The 18,087-nt window shown below is 41.8% G+C and overlaps 2 protein-coding genes across 2 annotated transcripts in view; one reads left to right on the top strand and one right to left on the bottom strand.

The window, feature by feature from the left end:
- Window positions 1-1,310, bottom strand: part of snrka (SNF related kinase a) — a 31,522-nt gene extending 30,212 nt beyond the window's left edge. Inside the window, exon 1 of the mRNA XM_030782091.1 lies at window positions 1,185-1,310. The gene's annotated coding sequence lies outside the window, so the exon portion shown is untranslated. The remainder of the gene's footprint in view (window positions 1-1,184) is intronic.
- Window positions 1,311-10,142: 8,832 nt separating this feature from the next.
- Window positions 10,143-11,903, top strand: pomgnt2 (protein O-linked mannose N-acetylglucosaminyltransferase 2 (beta 1,4-)). The gene has a single exon (XM_030783338.1). It carries the CDS (start codon window positions 10,143-10,145, stop codon window positions 11,901-11,903), a length of 1,761 nt encoding a protein of 586 aa, XP_030639198.1.
- The last annotated feature ends 6,184 nt before the right edge of the window (window positions 11,904-18,087 follow it).

Here is an 18,087-nt window from a genome sequence, read left to right as displayed (position 1 = left end):
AGAACCGAAACACAAAAACACGAAGGCAAGAATATGTTAGGTTAGTAGCCAACTCAAGCTTTTACATTTTATTTTACCAACCAACAATTTAATACAACGACCCGCCTGATTATTGCTAACCGATAACCCCAACTAGCAGGTACCGCAGCATGACGTTGGATAGCTAAGCTAGCGTCATTACTATTTATAGTGAGTAAGAGTGAGTAACCAAGAACACGTTAGCGAGCAAGTTAGCCGTTGGTAACCAACAAGCTGACTAATGTCTACGACCTCGCAGGTTAACAACACCGCATAGCCATGGTCATCACACCACCAAGACTTTAATTCGGTGGTCCATACCTTTACCTCTTGACTAAGAACTTCTCTGAACAGCAAACGCTGCTAAGCTAGCTCAATGAGTGGGTTCATGTTCAGATAGATTTACTAATAGAGGATGCAATGACTTGTGAATATAACCAAAGCATTCCTTCTGCTAATACAACTATCATCAATAGTACATAAACACAACGCTACATCAATAACAGAGTAACATGACACTAATATGACGGGCCCATAGCAAAAGCCAGCTAGCATAGGCAACGCTAACCTAGCAACGGATTCCTAGTGATCCGACTTAACATACAGCCTATTACGGACGTGTCTAACTTTGTATGTGCGCTTTTTTTTAAAACAAATAAACGCCTAAGTCGACGGATGCTGTATTTAAGCTAGTTCGCCGAATGGCTCCCTCGGTCAGGTAAAATGATTAAACATAGCAGGGAAACAATGAACCAAGCTAATCCTCTAATGTTAGCGACACATATTTACGTAGCTACCAAAAAACTAGGATGGCTACCAAAGCTCGTTCTTGGCCATTTCACTAATTACATTTACATGTACTGATTCCGATTCATTCAGAACGATTTATAAACTATACACAGTTAATTGTAATAACAATAATAACATTACTGCAGGTTGGTCCAAGCACACATTTACAGGGATAAGTGAGTGAAACACAAAGCTGCAAGATCAGCTCAACGCTTATAGTAGACAACAAGCTAGGACAGACATCTAGATGAAGAAATATATGTAAGAATAATAGCGTTGAGCCAGAAATAGCAGGCATCGCTCCTTCCGTACATGCTCATTGTAGCCATTAGACGTTGGATATTTAATACATTGCAATGTCTGTAGTTTAGACTTACCACTCGCGCCGGCGCACATTAAAACCAACTTAAAGCCTTAAATGTGTCCTAGAAGAAAAAAGAATTCCGTCCTAAGGTCAATTTGAGAAAACTTCAGCAAAAACTATCTGAAGTTCAACCACCTCGTGCCGGAGATCACTACAGCAGCATGCACACACGCATACACATGCAGTTCCAGATCAATGTGGAAACGTTGTTGGAAGTGCTATTCTCAGCGAAAATTGCTCTCCTCCCTAGAACAGCTGCGGCGGCGCAGTAAAAACACAGCCGCATCCTCCCTTAACGTCACTATACGCTGTCGTAAGAGTCCTAATTAAGCGAAGTATTGCAGCCCATAAGTACAGGTATGTGTATAAACACCGCCGGCGTGCGTTGCGTTTTCCCTCATTGTCTGCATCTAAAGCGTCTAAACTTTATATTTGTACGCTTTTATTGTCTGACCATCACCAGTTGAATATTAGGCTACATGATGCTCAAGGTTAAGGTCAATATTTTGAGTCAGCTACTGCACGCTACAATGTGTCTAAAGGGTATGTATTTAAGAAAAGTCGAGCTTCTTATATAATTCTACAGAGGGGTGGATAATTTGCGCAACAATTGCGAGTATGAGACAACGGACAAAACAAGGTAACGCTGCTCTGAAGGAAAAATAGTCAATTTCCACAATAGGGAAAATAAGCATATTCTTTACAGCATCTTTGTGAAGGCCCTATTTTTCTTTCTTTCTTTTTTTCTTTCTTTCTTTCTTTTTTGTTTATTTTGAATGGTCTGGAAAAGAAGAAAGTGATAGTAAAAGGCTTCTTTGAAAGTTTTCTTTCTTTAACAGTATGTGTATCCAGCACCTCAGTCTTTCCGTTCCTGGCATACATTGCCATCAAACTATTTATTTTCTTATTCTCCGTAAGACAAAATTGAAGAAGCAGGATCACACCACGATCGCCAACAGACTGTGCTATGAATTCATTCCATAATGAAACTCTATCTTTATCCTTGTTATGATTTGAAAAAGGCTCCTCTCCACTTCCTCTCATAAAAGACTGGTCAGGTAATCTTGTCAGTACATGGCTGCCTACTAGCGGCCAAACAATAGTAGTGCCTCCTCACTACTGCTGCGGTCTGTTTTCCTGTTCATGTAAAACTGATTTCCAGTTATTGTACTGCTATACGACAACATTTCCTTTTCCTCTATATATGTTTCATTTTAATTTGGTCTACGAGGTAATGTTGAACTGTTACTCCTGCATATTTTAATTGTCACAAATGCAACATTAATGTTACGAGTGGGGGGGGGGGGGGGCATTTAGGTAACAATTTCACCTGCTCTGAGACAGTATATCTAGACACGGACAGTTAAATACATGTGAATTATATTATACAAAACAGATTCAATAAAGTAACACGCCTGAACCAAAATACAAATATAATATGAAGCCAAGAGACAGATTAATCTCACACTTTAAAAACTCTCGCATTTGGCACAAATCGAGCGAAAATAAACAGAGGAAAATGCATAATGCTGCCATTTACCATGACTTGTGTTAAGGGAAAACATGCTGCCTTTTTCATTACACATTTTATCACGTCCAAAAAAAATCAGCCCTTTTTTCACTTCCCTAATTTAACTCAAGGGGGTACTATTGCATACAATATGCATGCCGTGCAGATTTGAAAGGAAACCACTTCAACCAATATAAAGGGAAGGGAGGGCACACAATGTTCTGGGGAGAAGTATCAGCCCAGCTTTGAAACGTCAGTAAATCACTTATGGATCACTTTATGGAAATCAGAAGTCATTAAGCACTGTTCTGCCTTCCAGTTCATTAGAGAGAATGCAGCTGGATCACGGCACACTGAGGTGAAAATCACAGACATATGAAAGATGTCATGGCATGAGTGGTTTTGCATTTATGATGCTGTATGAGGGTAATTTGCTTTTCATAATGAAGTATATACAATAGGAACCGAGTCTTACAGCTTGCAGTTTACTGAGGAAGATGTACCGTGGTAACTCTTAAACTGAGATTTCCTTCCCCTGAGATGTGAAGGGCTGGGCCACGAACTAATGAAACACCAGCAGGAATATGGAGCCACGCGTAGAGTGCGCTTGTAAAAAAAAAAAGTTGCTTATTGTTGAGTGTGTTGAATTTTATTTCGAGAATGGAATTACACATTTTAATACAGAAATGATTAAATATAATTTGGTATTCAATTTTCTTATGTATATTTAAGGATTTGTTTATATATTTATGGGTTCATTGGTTTTCTCTCTTTGGCTCGACACCAAGGTGTCCTCAGAATGACAGTAGTCTTGAGCGCATCATTTTATCTCAGTACCAGTTGTGCATCTGGGTGACAAATTGAAAATAAGTTTCATAAACAAGTTTTATCAGACGAATTAGCGTGTTTATGATGGGAACGATACGGAAGCTTTCGTTGTACGCTAACCCTCATCGAAAGACGCGAGCACGAAAGGTTGATCAGTCGCGATAGGATATCGCGAGGTTTGGGAATGAGCTAGGTCCTTGTTGTGGGTGGAGACATAGAGCAGCAAGCTTGCTTGAATCTAACAAAATCAATGTGAATGAGTCGGCTTTACATTATATCGCCAAATGAAGGAGAATACCGTTTGTCAGCGGTTTGATGAATGCCTGCGCTGATATTTGGTCCTGTCACGCTGACTTCGGTGTCGCGGGTTGCCCTGTAGTCCCAGATGATACTGTCCATTCTTTCCAATCTTGCAGAGGGGACAACAGCCACAGTTGGAGCTGCGATGCTGGTGTAGCAGATAGAAACACTGTAGCCGCAGTGAATATCGGTTCTGCCGTCCGGTTTCACCGAAAATTTTGGTGAGTACCCGTTGCCCAACAACCGAATTGGATTTTTATGTCGTGTATTTTTTCCTTCCAACTTTTTCACGAAGTTGTCACTGGTTATTTTCAACAGGAAACAATATTCAGTGTCAGTCTAACAACTGCTCACTGGTAGATGAAACGCTACTTCTAGAAAAGGCTGTTGGATTTACTAGTCTAATATAGCTTTATGTTATCTTCTGATTAGAGACCTGTTGTGTCCATTTGTATTAGGCTGAGTTGATAACATTAGACTTGGTAACACGCAGAATCCTAAACTAAATGGAAATGCAGGATAGGTTGTATTTTAAAGAATTACTGCAACAAACAGTTTTTTGTCAGAGGCAGTATAGCCATAGACCTGTTGTATGTTGTGTATCTTTCGTTGTACGGTAAGATTTATCTACGAAGCTTACACAGCAGTGATAACATCCATGTCAGTCAGTTCGTGGACTGTTCCAAAGAATGAAAGCGTTTGCCGAAGACGCAGTTTTTGCAGTTATTGTCATTTAGTGCAAATACAGAGAATGGATGTACTTTTTTTTTCTTTTACTCAAACACTTAACTTTAAGGATTAATTAAGCACGCAGGTGACATTTTCATTATCATCCTCAGTCATTGCTCTCGCATCCTAAAGATTTTGTTAAATTGGATCCATTTCCCCCAAATTTATCTCACATTTATTCCAAATATAGGAGAGGATGGCGTTACCAGCTCAACATTTAGTGAACTCGGAGTACTGTGCTAGAGCCCTTATACAAAAACGTGCATAAACAAACTGCCAAAACAGTCAGCTCTCCTTATTAAATTTTGTCCTCTGGAGTGGGAACAAATTTCCCATCATGCTGTTAAATATTGCTGAATTATGGAACAGAGCGTACCGTTACAAAATCAAACAAACAAACAAACAAACACGTCCCTGGTCTGTTAGGGGCGAGATATTTAACGGTTAGTCATTTTGATGACGTAGATTAACAGTGAGATATATTTTTTTAATTGTAGTAACTCACATCATAACCTACTTCTGTCCCTGCTCCTCACAGCTAATTTGACCAACAAGATTTACCTCAGTGCACCCAGGTTTTTAAACACTGACGTTGAGATTTGAGCCAGTATTGACGGAGGAGCCTTTTGACCCCTCATCTCTGTATACTTCCCCGACCCCTGACCCCATGTTGCTCTTCTGTCTGTCTGTAGTCTGGTTAATTACTATATCACACAGTGTCGTCTGAGTTTGTCCTCCTTCCTGCGGCTGCAGTGTTATGCGTTGTCCTTTTGTCCCTGGGGGGGTGAGGTGACATTGCTGCTTGTGAGATGAGCTGAAGGACCGTGGCAGCCTCATCTCTCATGGGTCTCCAGGGATCACGGGGCAGTGTGCGGCAGTTTGTCCACTTCATTGCCTGGAATGGCTGACCGGAGCCCCGTCCAAAACCTTACTGGGGGCACTTCCTGTGACCCCTCACTCGAATTACACGTGAGGCTCTCATGTTCCAGGGCCCCTACCGCTCAAATGTTATATAGTGCATGCTATAGCCAGAACTTTTCAGTAACCAGTTCCCGACATAAGAATTCAACCATGGTAGGCGTGCAGTAATATCCGTGATGTCTTGTTTTTAATTTAAATGAATTTTCAGAACTGAAGTGAACCCCCTAAGTGTGAAATGTGCTGACATTTTAGCGTGAATGGCTGTAACCTACGGTCGGACAGGGTCCTCTTTCCTCCCTGCATGTATAGAGAGCTATGATCTCAAGAAGAAAGTCTGTTGTTGGTATTTCTGACAGTCCCATCCACTAAGGAGGAGGCTTACGGCAGGCGCTGCCACCGATGATAAACCGCCGAATGCGTGACATGAAGTCCGGGAGGCCTCATCTGCGTTCGGCGCGTCTCACTCGGGGCTGAGAACGAAGCGAGGCACGTTATGAGAGTCTGAAAAAGACGGGCAATAAAAACACGGCGGGGAAAAAAAAAAAAGTCGGGAGGCATATTAAGTGCTTCTTATGCAGCTGATGCTTTTGTCTGTGTGTGGAGAGAAGCGTTGGGGGTGGGGTGATGCAGAGCAGGGGCACCTCACTGGTTATCCTGAAGGGACACAATGTGGATGAGGAACGCCAGCGAAAGACTAACAGAGTTGCCTTTCTAGGAGCCTTATTAAAATGCATTAGAGCCGCTAGGCTGCCTTCCCCCATCATTGTGGTGCTTATCATCAGCACTGCAAACACCACAGCCCCTGCACTGGGGAGCCAGGCAAGCCCTGTCAGCTCGACCTGAGAGAGAGAGAGAGAGAGAGATGGAGAGGGAGAAAGAGGAAGAGAGAGACCCGGTACCTCCAAAATCCCCTCTGTAATGATGTCATCGCTGGCGTGCACTCCGCGTCCTGTCGGAGCGACCGCAGGGCAGCGTTTCAAGGACATGCCCTCCGTGACTCTAAGTCACAGCGTCGAGTCTAACCAGATTTAGGCAGAACTAAACAGAGAACCCCAGGGCTTAAGATGCTGGGTTGTGAGAAAGTTAATCAAGCGGTCAGAAATGAACTGGTTTTGCAATTTTTTTTTTTTTAACTTCCCTCTGTCTCTCTCCCTTTTTTTTTTTTTTTAAAGAAATGTATTTTCGCCTGGGGTCCATGTTTTCTTCTGTAAATGTTTCATTTAAGAATTAAATTAAAAAAATTTTTTTGGTTTGCCATGGTAACACTAACTAAGTATTTTGTCACAAAGCAGTCTGTATGTGGTGTAAAATTTTTTCCCTTTTTTGTTTTTACAGTGATACCATCCTTAGTCATCAGCAGACACAACTGAGCACAAGTGTCATTTGTGGGGATTTGACAATCTGCTCTGTCAGTTTCTCTGAGAGACAGCTTCGTTTTTAAGCTAAACTAGAATCTAGAAAAGTGATCTGTCAGAAAATCTGGGATAAATGAAATGTACAGATGACCAAGATTTAGCCACTGTGTCAGTGGGTCGGATCCCCATAGTTTCATGGTATACGTCAAGGTGATAGCCAAGAGTTTAAAGAAGCTGGAGCATATGCCATCCAGCTTTCATTTCTTTTCAGACATCTGGCGCCTAAAAAGAGAGTAAAACGTTTTCAAAGACTATGTTTCTGGTGTATTTTTCCATTTTCTCTCTCTCTCTCTCTTTTTTTAAATTAAACATATTGCTTATTCATAGCACAGAGCCCTTGAATATAAATATAACAGAAGCGTTTTGGGGATATTTGGAAGCAGGTGTGGGCGAGGTAGTTTTGGAGGGGTGAGGCCTGATAGTTCCTGAGAGAGAGAGAAAACTGATAGAATAGAGAGCAAATATTGTCACAGACTGAAAAGAAATAGAGAAAAAGTTGAAATGAAGAGTGATGAGGGCTAGCAGCTGTCTGTGGCTTCACTGAGCCGTCATGTCCTGCTTCTCTGTTTATCCTTGTGGGCTATTGTTGATTTTTAAAAAATGGAAAATGACCAAAAAAAAAAAAGAAAGCCTTCATCCACTGTGGGTGTTTTAAAATGTATTTACGTTCGATTTTTATGTGCATGTATGTCTTGGTGGGGATCTTTTCATGTGTCGTCCTCATTAAAATGGATTTGATTTCAAAATGCATGTGCTCACTGTAGATATTCATATGCAGGGCATTGGTCTCTCAGGCCCCTCAGTGATTTTGGGCTACATGATGCAGGACAGATGTCAAAAAGAAGTCCAAGATCTGACAATGGAGGGTTCATCACATTGCCAGCATCTTCCATAATCTGGCAAATCTCAAACAAACAAGCAAACAAACAAACAAGCAAGCAAAAACGTACACAAAATATGTCTCAGAGTGGCTATTTTGCCTTGATGACGTTGTGATAAATTTCAGAACAAATTCTCTCATTCTTGGGATATCTCTGTGCAAAGAAAAGAATGTATTTTACCGATTTAATCCCACAAAAAAAAAAATCTCTGAAGTTAGACAGAACCCGCCTGCTCCAGATTACTTTAGTGACCCTGTTTTGCTGGAGACTGAAGACTGAAGACAGTAGCTTTGGCTGCTAATCTAAGAACTCGGCTGAAATTTTTCGAAGTGGTTTGTTTCGTTGCTTGTGCAGCGGCCATGCATGCACCCCTCTGGCTGGTGTCTGTGTGACGACCAGGATTAAAGCTAACTGCTGGCTCCCACTGCAGCTGGCCTTCTCCCTGCTGATTGGAGGGTAACGCTGGCTGAGTCGCAACAACATCTGACACTCGCTGGAGGGAAATGACATTGAGCGATATTTGCCCTTTTCGTGATCAGTTGAGATTATTTTATTCTCTCTCTCATTTCTGTCTTGGAGCTATCTCCGATATGAAGAATCGTTGATCTGAGTTGATCTGCGTTGCATGATGCAATGTATGATGCTTACTGCAATTACACTGTAGTGTGATGCCACAAAAGAATGGGAGATGCCACAGAGCGTGTATGGGAATGAACAGGCATATCCCAGCTGCCAAAAATAAAAATGTTTGTTGTTTTCTTCCTGGGAGGCATGTAATGTGTACAGTACCTTTGATAAGCACGCTGAATGTTTGTGTTGCTTTTCTTGTCTGGGAGGATGTGGGTACCTCTCCATAAATTCAAACACTTTGTGACATTGTCTGTGAAATACAGAAGACCAGTGAAGGGAAAACAGAGAAGAGAGGAGTGTTGTAGAGAAGGGGGGGGGGGGGGGGGAGTCAACATTTGAGAGTCTTTGTGTGGCTCCTTTAGTGGGCCATAGCTGTGAGGAGATGCACTGAAATACAGAGTCTCTTGCTTTATCTCATAGGCAGCTCTCTACTCTTAGAAAGGGAGACGGTTAGTTCTGCCTCACACTGATGGTAGTTGAGGACAATCAAACGGTCTCAGCCGGATGCGCGTGTGTGTCTCTGGCAGCTATTGAAGAGAGTCATCAGCTCAGAAAATAAGATGTTCAGATGTGAGGTTAAGTCAGTGTTTCTTCCTTTTTCCTCTCACTCGGAATAGAGAGAGAGTGTATGTGTGTGTGTGTGTGTGTGTGTGTGTGTGTGAGTGAAAATGGAGTCCAGCCTTAGGGAGAGCCAACAGATCGGAACATTCAGTATCTGCTTGGAACTGCAGATCAGAATGATAGAAGCCTGACATTTGCAGACTTGCTCATACTCATGATCAAAACAGATGCCTGTTATTTCTCTGGTAAGCAAATGTGCATTAATGCTAAGCCACTGGGTAATCTCGCTCTGCGTGGAATGCCAAACACGATTTCCCCCAGACAGCGGTTACTTTACTCAGTGATTACACACTGCTGCGCCTCTACCTGAAATTATTTTCTTATTTTTTAAAGGAAGGATGAGCTTATTCAAATGAAACGCTTATCATTTACCGCATTTCCTGAGCGGATGTTGCTCTTCGATGCTTTATAACTTTGAAGCATCTAGTCAAAGGTCAGTGGTGTTGTAGCATGCAGAATGTCGAAACAAGGGAAATATGAAGGGAAAAAAAGAGAGTTCAGAAATATATGAAGCACCACGGGGTCTCAATACGCAAGCCGTATATAGTCTTGTATTAAATTGCTTAAGAAAGCCAACTTGTTTAAATAGTTTTTTCCATGTGGCTATATGGGTCTGCAGCAAACTTCTAATTAGTGATCATATTTCAGATATTGAGAGCAGTTAGGTGAAGCTGTTTGGCATGGCAGTAACTGGATCAGTATAGCAGCAGCTCTGAGGAATATGATAAATATGATATAAATAGAGCAGCGAGAGAGAATGCGAGAAGTCTTTGGCTCACAGATTCTCATATTTACCTCTTACCTGCCAGCATGAATTCTCTGCGGATGAACTTCCTCCGAGTGCGATGCTGCACATCAGATCTTGTTGGTATTTGTTGTGAATATTGGTTTCTCAACACTCATTAAAAAGCTTAACTTAGAAGTTTCTGGTAAGCCGTGGAGTTTTTATTTGCATGCATCCATTTGCGTGAAAAAGCTGACGTGATGTGCGAAATACTGTATTAATCCAAATATGCCTCAGTTTCATCTCGTCTTTTTTCTCTTCTGTGGTTGGTCAGTGTATGAGTTTATCACCAAGCCTGTTGTTTTTGATTGGTGCAGGTGGAGCATGACCGTGGCACTGGAGTCCTGCTGCAATGCGTGCGCCCGGCTGTAGGATGAACCTGGCAGCAGTGCTCAACGGCCTGCTGGTGTCAGTGGTAGCTGCCCTGCTATGGAAGTACGTCCGTCTGAGCGAACACATGGCCCAGCTGGAGGAAGAGTTACACCTAACGCGCCAGTCCCAGGAACTTTCCCAAGTACGCATCGACTACCACGCTGCCCTGCTGGCCCTCCAGGAGCAGGGAACGCGCATGGTTTGCACTGGCAAGATGCACACCGACCGGATCTGCCGCTTCGACTACCTCTGCTACTGCACGGAGGCGGAGGAGTTTGTGTTCTTCCACAGTAACGCCTCAGTCATGCTGCCCAACCTGGGCCCTCGCCGTTTTCAACCCGCCTTACTTGACTTGTCCTCAGTGGAAGACCATAACACGCAGTATTTCAACTTCCTGGAGCTGCCCGCAGCCGCCCTCAAGTTCATGCCCAAGCCCGTGTTCGTGCCCGACGTTACCCTGATCCTGAACCGTTTCAACCCCGACAACCTCATGCACATCTTCCATGACGACCTCCTCCCTATTTTCTACACCATGCAGCAGTACTCGGATCTGGACGATGAGGCGCGGCTGGTCTTTATGGAGGGTTGGGGTGAAGGGGTCCACTTTGACCTGTACCGGTTGCTCAGCAGCAAACAGCCTCTCCTCAAGGAGCAACTGAAGAACTTTGGCAAGCTCATGTGCTTCACCAGATCCTATGTGGGGTTATCAAAGATGACCACGTGGTACCAGTATGGATTCGTGCAGCCCCAAGGCCCTAAAGCCAACATCCTCGTGTCAGGGAATGAGATTCGTCAGTTTGCCTCTATCATGATGGAAAGGATGAACATTTCTGCAGGAGAGAAAACAGAGGAGGACGATTACATAGTGGTTTTCAGTCGCTCTACCAATCGGCTAATCCTCAACGAAGCGGAGCTGATCCTGGCTCTCGCACAAGAGTTTCAGATGAGGACCATCACTGTGTCTCTGGATGAGCAGTCGTTTGCCAGCATAATCCAGATTATCAGCGGGGCATCGATGTTGGTCAGCATGCATGGGGCCCAACTGATAACCTCCATGTTCCTGCCCAGAGGGGCTGCTGTGATTGAGCTCTTCCCCTATGCAGTTAACCCAGAACACTACACACCATACAAGACCCTCGCCTCTTTGCCAGGCATGGACCTCCAGTACGTTGCATGGAGAAACACAATAGGAGAGAACTCGGTGGCTTACCCTGACCGTCCTTGGGACCAGGGTGGCATCGCACATCTGGAGAAAGAAGAGCAGGACCGAATAATGGCCAGCAAGGAGGTCCCTCGGCACCTGTGTTGCCGTAACCCAGAATGGCTGTTCCGGATCTACCAGGACACTGTTGTGGACGTCCCCTCCTTCTTGGATGTCCTCAGAGAAAGTCTGAAGGGCAAGCCTAGCCTTAAAAAGACCAAGGCTACCAGCACAGTTCATCCCGGTCGAGTTCGAGAGCCCAAGTGCCAGACATCTGTGCAAGCCACCAACGAGGCCAAGCTGACAGTGTCGTGGCAGATCCCTTGGAATCTCAAGTACCTGAAAGTTCGAGAGGTCAAATACGAAGTGTGGATTCAGGAGCAAGGAGAGAATACTTACATGCCTTACATTCTGCCCCATCAGAACTACACCTTCTCAGAGAACATAAAGCCCTTTACCACGTACCTAGTGTGGGTGCGCTGCATCTTCAACAAAAACCTTTTAGGTCCATTTGCAGATGTTCTCCTGTGCAAAACCTGATTGTGCTAATGCTTGCACCATTGTAAACAAGGTTAGGACAGACCCGACTATCAGGTTCTTGGTGAGTTGACTTCAGTGTCCTATAACATCATTCAAATGATGGGAGTACCACAGGGGCTGGTTTTCATACCACTCAAACAGAGTGTTCTGTGCCCTGCTTGTGTGTCTTAGAGTAGAACACAGTCAGTGATAGGTGTAAATGAAGTGCAAACTGCTAAATGGACACCTCGTGCAGAACGATCAAGAAAAGGACGTTTACTTTTGTAAAAGACTAAAAACTAAAAAAAAAAAAACTAAAAAAGTGCTATTGAAGAGACATGGTTTTGAAGATTACATTAAGGGATAGTCTATTTATGAGAAAAAGAGTATTGTATGATTTTAAGTACCTGTATTTATTAGTCAAAGACACTGACATGTGGAGTTTGCGCCTGCTCTGGTTTGAGATTGCTGTATGGGTTTTGTGTGAATATCAGATGACACTGCTTGGGATTTTAAATATTTCATATTTTTTCGGTCATGAGTAATTTTGCTCATTTTTATGATCCTGAATTGTATGTGATGTTGTGACTGTGCCCTCTTTCACAAAGGTTTTGCATAGTCCTTGTGATCGCCTATTTTTAATTGGTAATTTGAGATTAGACACATTTGTATAAAATCAGACAAAACCAAAGTGATCTGAATATGATAGATTATCATACAGACTAAGACAAGATTAAGTATCATATGGAGTTATGATGCTGATTGTACTGGTACATGGTTGGATTAAAATGTTTAGTTGCTTGGGTTAGCTTGTGTTTTTTTTTTTTATTAGTATTATTTTGTGGTGATATTTTAAGAATCTCAAAAGACTAAAACAGAGAACGAAAACAAATAGACAAAAAATCTCTGAGGTTGTCACATCATTTTCAGGAAATAAAATGAACAGTTTGGACTTGCAATTTTAGAATTCTAGTACTAATTTGAAATGTAAATAACAAAACAACATTTCGTTACATGTCCAATCTGTCCCCCCCACCCCCCACAATGAACACGCCATTCAGAGACCTAATCTCACACATACTATTAGATGTTCATTAAATTCATTAGTTGCAACTGTTAAACATCACTTTGTTCTACATGGTCAAATTATGTAAAGTAGAAGGTCCCTACTGGATCCTGATAATTCCTTGAAGAAATACTGCCTTTTGTAGCAGTGAATTTACCATGCGATGAATGGGGCGAATGATATATGATTTGAAATTTCTTTAGCAAGATAGTCCGCGTAACCGTAATTGGAAATTTTGATCAGGCACATCACAGATAAGATGTGTGATTCCATGACACTGGCTGTTTTCTTAAATAATGAAAAATATGTATCATTAAACTCAACAAGCTCTGAGGTAGTGCAATCATCTAACACATGTGGAAAAACACTGTTCAGTCTAAGGTCAGAGAAGCTGTTTAAAGCTTAAGTCAGGAGAGAATTTTATGAGTCTCAGCCCATACGTATCTCCCCCCATTAAGACTTCAAAGGGTTTTGCGCTTCTCCAATATAACTGCTGAAATTTAAAGCTCTTTTTCACACCATAGTTTACGGATGTGCAGAAACAGCCCTAGCCCTTTACATTCCTTATGGGTGTGTCATATGGTGTTGATGTTTATAATCGGATGAAAATTATATTCGGGCATAAGATGACTCTAATTAACCATGTTGGCTGTATGATGTGAAGGAATGCAGAAATTCCTCATGCCTGTGATCAAAGTGAAGAAGTATCTAACTCTAAATGTCTAAACTCCCCTCTGCTCGACGGTAAATAAAAGAACCTTATGCAGTGACTGCGGTCTATTGAATTTAATTGCCTTGCATTAATCAAAAATGATCTCTCCTTTCCTCCCCTGGCTTAGGCCTAAATTGTTTAAGTCAACTTTTAAGCTACACCATAAGCCCTCCACGAGGAAAAGTACAGTGATGTTTGAAGCAAACAGAAAAGTTGTTTGTAACATCATACTCCTGCTCCCACCAGTGACAGTTTGTGAAATTTACTGGTAGTGTTATGTTGTTATGTGTCCTTCTTGCCCATCTTTTTGCCCTGTTATGAAGTATGATCAATACAAAACAAATGATACTGTTATGGTCTTGTTGTATTATTTGATGTAGTTGTTTTTTGACCATTGGTTTCCTTTTCCAGACACTCCTGTGTTGGTGTATTCTCTTTCCCCAAATTAAACTGAAATGCATCGAAAAAACCTATTGACAATAAACCAACCAACCAGAAAAACAAAACAAAACAAAAAAACAAACTATTTGAGCAATTGCGATCAGTGCAAATAAAGCAATGGTGCCCCGCCCCCCCGGTCCAATATATACACACACACCTTTTAATTTTCTCTTTTTTGCCGATTTTTTACCTACACAACACAATGTTGTTCAAACTCAAGATGAGTAAGATGAGTCCAGTGGGATTAACTGCCTGTTCCCTTTTAGTCTATGCACACTCGTGTCATAAATAATTTACCACGTCGAAATGTTTAATAAATGAATTTGTGCTACAATACCATTGAGTTCTGCATTAAAACAAGCTATGGATTTGTTCAAGGTCCTCAACATCGCGAATGGTTTATGTAGTGTGGAAAAATGGTTCTCGTCCTGCTTGTCTCCTAACAGGTTTCGCCTGGTTTCTTTTCTGCTCTCCTGGGTGTCTTACCCTCTTCTCTCTCTGTGCTATTTTCTACCAGCTTAACTTTGGAGATGAGATTCACTGTGGCTGCCCCTGATGAACGGAGGTGCCAAGGTACATCCATATCTGTTCCCACTACTGGGGGAAGGACAAACAGAGTTAGAAATAGAGTAAAATGCAGCTTTTAACACAGTCTAGAGCATGGCCATGACAAGCATTTTAAAGGAGTAAAAGTGACAATGACAATGTAGACATATGCTTAATGCTATGTGTGAGAGAGAGAGAGACAGACAGGCAGACACAGGTTCTATTGAGTAAAGTTGCAAATTTGGATGAGCTTGTCTTTATCTTCATAAAAAATGTTTTACATCACAGAAATACAGGAAATGCTGCTGCTTGTGAGAGAATCATCTGAAATTGTTTCGTGATTCACCAAGTCACGCGTAATGTATCTGGTGCAAAAATCAGCTTGCTGCAAACAATCTGTTTTGATTTGTTTATGAAATATTATAAATCCAACTTTGTCCAAACGTGTTTGCAGCTGGGAATTTAAGGCTCTGGCCAGTTTTTATTTGCTGTTGTTTTTTTTAAGTCATGGTTTCCCAGAGACAATGATCATTGTCTTGATTTGGGGATGATAAAACACAGAGGAAGCCAAATGCTTATTCTCATTCTCGTTCAAACTTTATTTTCTTTTCAAAACGTGGAATATAGACAGCCGTACTTTTTTCCAAAGGGAGCTGTGACTCACTAATTGGACTTCATGTTAGTGAAAAATAAATAAACCCAACAGTGGGAAGAGGTGAGCAGGGTTAAGCTCCGTTTGAAGTCTGGGTTATGTCTCATTGACTGAACCATGGAGAGGTGAGCTCTCCTACGGCTTTGAACTGAAAATAATGCAGCTTCTGCCATCTCTCTGGACTCCCGTCTTTGAACACGCCGTTTTTAAGGATCTGGGAGCGTCTCCAAAAGGTTTGTTGGCTGAAAAAGAGCTTTATGGCATTTCTTCTCTAAGGATTGATGTAAGTTTCAGTCACAACTCTACTCGGATCTGTCCATATCATTTTACGGGTTCATCATTCATGAACATTCAGTGATGCCATATTAAAATGTACATTGGGCAAAATGTATGTTGATTTACTGTGCTGCGTTTTTCCTCATCATTGTCAACATAAAATTCATGCCATTTTTTATTCTTGCCATGTGGAAAGGAGAGGTTTATGAAGCTCTTACATTTTGCCTACCGCTTCTTGAATCCATCAATTGCTTGACCACATATACATGTTTATACAGCACCCAGTTCTAGGTATCATGAATATTATACACACACGAATCCACAATGGTTTGTAGTTGAGCAAATCTGTCTTCTATGGACAAATTAAGAATTACACTGAGGCTGTCATCCAATACATTATGTTCCAGACAACAGAATAACTTCATCAAAGTATCAGAGCAAAGTATCAGTCATTAAAGTATCAGAGCAAAGTATCAGTCTTGGAAGTAAAGGAAAAGATCCACATTTTTCTGCTAACGTCTTAGCATCACACCTTAGCCATCAGTGGGTGGTGACTTTTTTCCCCTCTGCGAGGCAGTGGAAAATGCAGCCGTTGGCAGAGTGCTCATTGCCATGGTGACAGTCTCAGGTGAGGCCCTGGAGTTCTCAATCATTAGTGTCAGAACTGCAAACTTTAGTGCAAAGCTCTGGGAACACTCCTCTGGCTAAAAGAAGCTAGTCTCGACTGTTTTTTTTTTTTAAAGTGAATCGAACCTCTTGAATCCATTCATCTAAAGGGTTCATTTAGGGTGCAGTGACACTACCAGTTGCCCAAAACGCGCTCTAAACACCCTGACCATTTTCAATACAAATAACATCTTAGAATCAAATCTTTTTTTTCCCTTGAGAGATGTCTGGTTTCTTTGTTTCACACGTTATAATAAAACAAGGACAAAACTAAATGGAAATCACCATGGTAAAAGTACCCTGCAGAGAAATTGTGAATTCCCATAGCATTCTCTGAAAAACCCCCAAAACAAAACACTGCTTGGCTTGGTTGGGACAGCACTGAAAAAAAAAACTGTAGTAACCTATATCCAGAAGGTGATTTGTATTTTTTAATAGAGGGGATGGCCCAGTGGTCACTGACACTACTCTATAGAGTATATAGGGCGATGGCACGCCCCCCCCCCCTCCCAATCCCCTTACAAATCGCCCACTGCCAATATCACAACATTACAATGTGCGACCAAAAGCACAGTATTTCTGAAAATGAACTACCGTTACAATTAAACATCATTTTGCTTAAGACACGTTTTCAACTGTCATTGTTTAGACATCCAGAAATGGGACAAGTCATATGGACCGCTGGTCTGCAGAACTATTTTCTCATCCCTTTTACTCAGTGAACGAATGTTTGGATCAGGGAACTGGATAATTTTGTTAATGAATGAAATGCTTCCTTCTTGTTTACTGAGTGATAGCGAACATCCCTTGGAAGGATTTGTTTGGATTTCAAAACAGAACTCGGTCAGAGTTAGACTACAGTATGTTAAGTGTCATACCATCATTTGGGGATGTAATTTCTCCAAACCAATGACACGCTCAGTTAATAAATACAGCCCGCCCCTGTGAGGCTATTGGCTCAGTCAGTCCTCTAAGTGGGGGGGGGGGGGGGGGGGTCATCATAGCTGTCATGTCTCTGTTGTCAAACATCAATGAGCAAGAGAGAATCTTAATGAACTGAAGGAAAGAATTCGTACATTAAGTGAACCAGATTTTTTCATTCACTTAAAATATTCGTACAGGAGGAACGGGTCATTCATGAATGACACAGCTTTATATCCAACTGAGGGAAGGCACAGTCCAAGGACTCAGAAAACCTCAGAGTCTCTTCTCTCCTCTGTAGTTAGCACCATACTATAGGTGAGTGGCACCCATGCTGATCTGGAGAGCAGATGGTCACGTATTACATTAGTTATTCCTGTGAACTGAAACACACTACGGTCTATGGGCTGCATCCAGATTCTGACTAAACCACTGCCCTCGGGTGCATTGAGCTCAGAAGGATAGGGTTGTCTCTTCTGTCCTGGTAATCATTGGACACTCAAGACAGGGGTTCACAAGGTGGAATTTCTCTAGTTAGCTAAATAAAAGAACATATTGTCCATTAGGAGGACAGACTGGAAGTATTCTTACTGAACAAAGTGCTTGTCTTTTCTAGATGATGATTTAAGCTGTCCCAACTAATTAAATGGTTCAGAGAACTAGTGGTGAACCATGTAATATCATTTATCAGATCATTTAATTGTTTAAATTAGTACCATTTACTTTTAATGCTGAGAAGGGTGTCAAATCTCGCAGAACTGGCAGAGAAATTATATTCAAACAATACTTAACATCATGTGATAATGTCAACTACTCTGTTATTTGACTTTTTTATTCTCTATATACTGTGCAAGCATAAATTAAACATAACAATGACAATGGCGATGTGGCAAGAAAACTTCATATCATTTCTTCGTAGCACAGA

The sequence above is a fragment of the Chanos chanos genome, chromosome 8, assembly GCF_902362185.1.
Source record: "Chanos chanos chromosome 8, fChaCha1.1, whole genome shotgun sequence".
Lineage (NCBI taxonomy): Eukaryota > Metazoa > Chordata > Actinopteri > Gonorynchiformes > Chanidae > Chanos > Chanos chanos.
This window is presented reverse-complemented; position numbering and strand designations above follow the sequence as displayed.